A 7,509-nucleotide genomic window follows, 5' to 3' on the forward strand; every position below is an offset into this window, starting at 1 on the left:
CAGTTCCACCATTGTCTCTGTGGACTTCTTGGTTCCAACAAATCCTTCTTCTTATCTGTTGTGCTATGTTACACTGAAGTCAGTGACAAGAACCAAGCCCGGACTCCAAACACAGGCAGGCAGGATAAGTGGTAAGTAGAATGACCACTCATCTCTTCATTTCATTCGTCATACAGATACTACATGGTAGAGCTCACCATGAGATAAACAATGACCTGAAATCCAGGGGTCTCAGAGAACCTAGTCTACTTGGTTAAAAAAAAAAAGAGGAGTTAAAGAATTATTAGTTTAAAATATATGTGTATGAAGGACATGTATAAATATAGATATGTAAGTGCTATATGTAACATATAAATAATTCATGTAACATAAAGTTTATATAAACACATATTGTTCTTAGCCCTCTGTCCAAAATTCAACTATAAAGTATATATAAGTAAAAATATATGTATAAATATAGAATCATAATTTTAATACTTGTATATTTATATGCATGCCTTTGCCTTTTATAACATATTTTAAATACAATCTACAATATATTAAAAACTACAAATTACTGATAAGTAACACATATTTTATAAACTATTAGTAAGTTTTCAAAACACATTGTACATGATTGTACTTATAGTAATGTGTATGTACTCTCTTCTACATAGAAATACATTCCCTATCTAACTACAGAAAGTATACACTTCAAGAGATATATATGTATGTTACATTTCAATGGTGTTACATAAAAGGGATGATGTAAACACTGAGAACTCTCCTAACTCTACACAATGAAGTCAGGGGAAATGTGGAAGAACAAATATTTATACTAAGTCTTAAACTATCAAGGAATATTTACTAGTTGAACTCTCCTAACTCTACAAAATGAAGTCCGGACAAAATTGTAAGGAGGAATATTTGTACTAAGTCTTAAATAATCAGGAAGCATTTATGAGTTGGAAGAACAAAGGCTATTGTTTGCTAAGAAAGCAAGGAACATAAAATATAAAAAAAAATTAAAATGCATAGAACATCAAGAACAACAAGACTATACTGAGTGGAGTAAATAAAGGATGTTTGGAAAGGCTCCAAACTAGGTAGGGCTTGGCTGGGGTAGTGTACTACAAACTCTTATATGACATTAGGATAATATACTTTGGAATGAGACACAGCTTATGTGTCATCTGTGAGATAGTCACAAAAAATTTATAGTTATAATAAACATAAATGTATAAACATTTTTATATCCTTTGTGAATTATTGGTAACGTCAAGAAACTGAACCCATTACCACAGCTTTTTACTGTGCTCAAAGGGAAGCTAGTGAAGGACTGCCATAGTGGCTCAGAGTTAGCACTTTCCAAGTGGAGCTATGACAGTAGGAGGTGGACTCTGGTGAGAGAGGGTCAAACACTGCAAGTTTTCATCACAGGGCTCATCCAGGATGGGAAAACTGAGAACTAAGATGATGATTACAAAGATAAAGACAAAGAAATACATGAAGAGTTCCTTAAAAGGTAAAAAAGATTGAACTCTTTCTTTATCAAAATATTGTCGTAGATATTTGGAAATAGTAACTGATATCTAAAAAAAATCACAGGTAGAGGAGAATTAAGTGTGGGGTGATGGAATTGAACTCAGTGACAAATGTTAAGTATAATTGGCAAACACTCACAAGCAACTCAGAAAGAGACAGACTGACTATACAACAAATCTAGGCTAGATACAAATATGCACAGGCATCTTCATAATAATAAATAATAAATGAGAAGTTAAGAAGTCAGGAAATTGAGAACCATGAGCATTTTGAGTAAGGGGAAGAAGGACATAATGGGAATGGTTACTAGAATATATTGGTATATTTTGTGGCAAAACAAATATAAATGTGTATTTATATACATATTTACACCTAGCACAATGCAGTGGTCAAGTATTAAGGAACAGGGAATTAACAAACTTTGAAAGTCATGAGAGAATGAGCACTTTAACAGTTTAGATGCTTTATGACAGGACGATTATCACCCAGAACAGAAAATGCTTGTGTTGGAAAGTTTTAGAAAAAGAATATACCATTGATGGATAATAGAGTGACAATAAGAAAGTAAAATTACATGTGCACAGTAATTTTAATTTTTAATGTGTTTGTGTCTGTGTATCAACTAACCAAACTTTAGGTGTAAACAGCACTTGCCAGAATATTAAAGGGAAAATTATCTTGGCAGAAGAAGAACGAGAAGGAGGAGGAGGAGGAAACCAGACAATATGATATCAAAACTTCTAAAGGAGGAACTTAAGGTAAAGCATATATGTATTGCTAACCTAACTAAATCAGATATTTTAAAGACATAGTAAAAATAGGTCCCAACAGGTGCATTTGAAAAGCATTTCTTTAAATGGACTATAAAATTAATAAGTTGTGTACTATTTACTTGAATAGAGAACTACTAAAGAAATGGAGAGGATAGATGGGCAAAATATTCTCACCCCTTGTCTGAAGTGAGGTGGATTCACCTTCGACTTGATCATCTTTTTCTTGTTTGTTTGTTTGATTTTAACTAAATATTTTTTTCTTTGCGTTTTTTAAGACAAGGCATCTTTGTGCAGCTCATGCTGTTCCAGAACTTGCTCAGTAGACCAGGCCTGCCTTGAACTCAGAAATTTGTCTCTGCTTCCTTCTTAGGCCAAGAGCGCTACCACCAACTTTAATTTTGTTGTAGTTTTGTTTTGTTTTCATTCTTGCAGTATCCACCCATGAGCTGTTCTGCATCACCTAATACATTGTCGCAGGATCCTCCTTATGTGGTTCACCTCCTCCAGCATATCACTGCAGATTCTAGCACATACTGACTTGTCTCACTCTCATAATCATCATGATATAAGTCTTAGTAACTTAACTGTTGCATCCATGTCCTCAAGATCTCATCAAGAATTGTATAATGTACCTACAATCAATGATCAAGCCTAAGCCATGATCTAGAAAGTCTCTTTTCTGGTCATTATCCCTCCTTCTTTCATATATTAACTGGATTTTTAACCTTTGATATTCTCTACAGTACATCATTATTATTAATCATTTATTTGCCTATACTCTGTATTCAGATTATGCTGATTTGGCCAAAGTTCAATCTAGATTATTTAAATTCTCTTTCACTTATTTCATGTAAGTAGCTAAATGTAGTGATGGGAAATATATATGAACACTTACTGATTACACTTCGAATATGTGAGCCTGAAAAAAAGACCATCTGCATCGTGGAATCCTACCCCATTGCTCTGATACACTTGTCTCACACTCTCCTTCTTTCTCCTTGATACCTCAGAGTAAGATTTTATTTCAAACACTCTGCTGTAATGGCTCTTTTCTTGATCATCAATGGCTTCTAAGTTGATTACACTTTGGTCCTTTCTCAGCACCTGTTATCTTGACTTCTTATCAGCACTACAAATACTTGTTGGACACCTTCTGTAGTACATGCTTGAACAGAATTCCCTGGCTTCTTTCCTATCTTATTAAAATGTTTCTTCTCTGGGTTGTTGTTGATGATGATGATAATGATGATGATGCCTCAGTTGTTGGCTTCTACTTGGCTACAGTTTAAGCATAATGGAAGTCAACAGTTAAGGACAATTCTTATGCACTATGAAGTCATACATAATCTAGATTAAGCTATTGTCTTACATTTTTGATTCTTGTCTCACCAGGACCCTCTACTTCCTCCATTGTCTATGTGTGCCCCTTTGTTTTTACAGCCATTCAAACAGTTAAGCTGCAGTCTACTTCAGACACTCTCACTTTCTGTTTTCTCTGCTAGAAGTTACTTCTATAAGATACAGTTGCCCAAAATCAATGGCACTTTTGGAGATTCCATGTCTCATAATGCTTTGTTTGAGCATTATCTATCTTTTTTCTTTGTTTCTTTCTGTGTTTCTCTCCTTTTGTCTTTCTTTCTTACTTTTTTCTGCTTATAAGTCTTTTGCAGATATATTATGGTTTTCAGTCTTATGTTTTTATGGGATTTCTGTGTGTACAAAGTAAGTGTCTCTGCATTTATATATGTTTCTTGTGCTTCCTCTTTGTTTCTTTTGTTCCTCATAGTTTGTTTCATCAGTCTCTGGTTTGTTTTGTTTTTAATTTATATTATTTTATTATTATTATTAGATACCTGTTTGTACCGTAATGAGAGAAAGAAAGAAACAGTGTGGATTTGGGTGGGTGGGGAGAGTCATAATCAGAATTATATTGCGAGCATTGCAAATATAAAAAAGAACAATGTGATTTATACCTCTAAGATAAGTAACATAATAACAATAATAAAAAAGTCCAAAGACAAAATTATTGGCTTCTACTTGGTCACAGTTTAAGTATAGGGGAATTCAAAAACAGTTAAATAAAACACTGTTCAAAAACAGTAAACTAAAAAAAAAAAATAGCTGTGACACATCAAGTTACACATCTATATGTGTTACTATATACATCTGGAAATTAAAAGAAATCTTCTAGAGTCACAGATTTAATTCTCAAAACAAGAATGGAAAATCAAATCATGAGAGTCATTTATATTGCCTAAAGAAAAATATTAGAACATTCTAAAAAAAAAAGCCTAAAGGTGAAAACAGCCATATTTAAGGAATGGGCATGATAAAAAGCCAGTAGAAGAGACTAGAAAAAAAATATAAGTAGCCTGTGGTGGTGGCTTATGACTTTAATATCTGTACTCTGGAGGCAGGGGCAGAAAGATCTTTGAGTTCAAAGCCAGCCTGGTCTACAGAGCGAGTTCCAGGACAGCCAGGGCTACACAGAAAAACCATCTCTCTCAGAAGAAAGAAAGAAGAAAGAAAGAAAGAAAGAAAGAGAGGAAGAGAGGAAGAGAAAGAGAGGAAGGAAGGAAGAATGGAAGAGGGGAAGAAAGAAGGAAAGAGAAAAAGAAAGAAAGAAAGAAAGAAAGAAAGAAAGAAAGAAAGAAAGAAAGAAAGAAAGAAAGGAAGGAAGGAAGGAAGGAAAATGAAGGAGGAAAAGGAAAGGAGGGAAAAGTAGGGAAAAGAAAGGAGGGAGAGAGGGAAAGACATATAAGAAACCTAATGACAGTTATTTGTGATGTGAATGGCTAAAGGGTATAACTGATGAGTGAGGTTGAGGATATAAAGGAAGAGATCATTGCAAAGTTCCTGAGAGATGTGTTTGTGAAGCTGAAGAACTCGATAATAATCAGAAATATCCATTTATTTTCAGGTCCATCCTAGAGAAATACCAGCAGGGTATCTTCTTACTTCTCAATTCATGGTCCTGTCCAACATTACTCATTTTAGCCCCATGTTCTACCTCAGTGGCTTTCCTGGTTTGGAAGCCTTTGAACACTGGATTTTCATCCCCTTTTTCTTGATGTACCTGGTGGCCATCTCAGGCAATTGTCTCATTCTGATGATTATAAAGACCAGCCCTCGTCTGCACACACCCATGTACTATCTGCTCTCCTTGCTGGCACTCACTGACCTGGGGCTGTCAGTGTCTACCTTGCCCACCATGGTGGGTATTTTTTGGTTCAATTACCATAGCATTTATTTTGGAGCCTGCCAAATCCAGATGTTCTGCATTCACTCTTTTTCCTTCATGGAGTCCGCAGTGCTCCTTGTCATGTCTTTCGATCGTTTTGTGGCCATCTGCCACCCACTGAGGTACTCAGCCATTATCACCGTTGAGAGGGTAATGAGGACAGGCCTATGTGTCATCCTCAGGGGACCTGTAGCCCTTATCCCAATTGTGCTCCTCCTGAAGGATTTTCCCTACTGTGGACCTCTTGTCCTCTCCCACTCATTTTGTCTACACCAGGAAGTGATACACCTGGCATGTGTGGACACCACCTTCAACAACCTATATGGACTGTCACTAGTGGTGTTCACCGTGATGCTGGACCTCGTGCTCATTGCACTGTCCTATGGATTCATCCTATACACGGTGGCTGGTCTGGCCTCCCAAGAGGAGCAGATCCGAGCCTTCCAAACATGTACTTCACATCTCTGTGCTGTGCTTGTGTTCTTTGTGCCCATGACGGGGCTGTCCCTGGTACACCGCTTTGGGAAACATGCTCCACCTGCTGTGCATCTTCTCATGGCCAATGTCTACCTCTTTGTACCACCCATGCTTAACCCAGTCATATATAGTATTAAAACAAAGGAAATCCGAAGAGTAATCATCAGGTTCCTAGCCTTTAGGAAGGTCAATTCTGAGTCCTGGGGATAAATGAATCACTGAATGTCCTTAATCTAATAAGTCAAAACTCTGTCACATTAAGTTCCTGTCATAACACCCAACATCATGAGAGCTTCAACCCCCAAGTCATAAATAAAATGCAAATGTTTCTTTTCTTCCAAGTTGTGGCTCAAGAACACAGACCTTCTTCTTAAATTATGATTCCTCTTTCTTCCCATCTTTTCTGCTTGGCCGAAGTCCTCTTCCTCTCTTTCTATTCTGGTTAAGCCTGACTCTCAGACCCCAGGCTCACATCAATTCATCAAAATCTGACACACTTCCCCTAAAATGGTTTAGAAACAGTCACTCGATTCTTCCTGAAGTTGTTCTTCTATGATTGTTCCTCTAAAAGAAGTCCTTGAACCTCCTCCTGAGTCTGTTTATCTCTGATTTTATCTTGCTTGTTTGTTTTAATCCCTTGAATCCTATAACTCAATTCAATGTTAAACTGAAACCACTGTGTATGTGTGGCTGCTGTAGGTGTGAGATGGTGCACAGTGATGTGCAAGGAGAACAGGTTCCGTCAAGGAAACTGTGGCAGACAATTCCATTGCTTAGGATATGTGAACCCCAAATCAGGAGAGCATCCAGCCCTACCCTGCCATGACTGATCATAATTCATGTTTAGTCTCACCTTTAATGTTATTTCCTAAATGACAGGCTGTTTTCTAAACACAGAGCAGGCAGGGCTGTCGGTTTCCATAGCACCCCATATTTACCATGTTTACATTTGTCATAAATAGCATATGGTTTGTGTGTTCATGTATTGTGTGAATGTGTCCATTAGGATATAGGACTAATTTAAACTCCTTCCGGGTATTATAGATACATCTACCATTAATAAATCTATATGCTGTAAATTCAATGACTGGTACATAATATATCTTCACTAATAAATGTCAATGATAGCAAAAAAGACACAGTCACCAAAGAAAATGGTTTGTTGATACAGAGACATCAAACATTGCACAAGGCTTCCCAAGAGTCATATTCTAGATCCTGATCTCTTAGTTTTGGGATGATCTTGTGTGTGTGTGAGAGGGGGGTGTTTACATGCCTGTGTATATAGATTGCTTATCTGTTTATGTCTATGTAGGTGTGTATATATACATATGTGTGTATATCTATGCAGCTGCAGCAGTGTAATAACTCTAATTGTTCAGACTCCCTGTAGCTTTAAAGGCAGACATTCTTTACACACAAGTTTTATTCTGAACTTTAGGTCTTTTATAAACAGCCTGGACACTTAGTGAGTTACTACAAAAAGTTAATTGT

At 36.5% G+C, this 7,509-nt stretch overlaps 1 protein-coding gene across 1 annotated transcript; it reads left to right on the top strand.

Annotated features, from left to right (window-relative positions):
- Positions 1 to 5,256: 5,256 nt before the first annotated feature.
- LOC116100729 (olfactory receptor 51M1-like) lies at positions 5,257 to 6,225 on the top strand. The gene has a single exon (XM_031384467.1). It carries the CDS (start codon positions 5,266 to 5,268, stop codon positions 6,223 to 6,225), a length of 960 nt encoding a protein of 319 aa, XP_031240327.1. The 5' UTR covers positions 5,257 to 5,265.
- Positions 6,226 to 7,509: the final 1,284 nt, after the last annotated feature.

The sequence above is a fragment of the Mastomys coucha genome, unplaced genomic scaffold (assembly GCF_008632895.1).
Source record: "Mastomys coucha isolate ucsf_1 unplaced genomic scaffold, UCSF_Mcou_1 pScaffold21, whole genome shotgun sequence".
Taxonomy (NCBI): domain Eukaryota; kingdom Metazoa; phylum Chordata; class Mammalia; order Rodentia; family Muridae; genus Mastomys; species Mastomys coucha.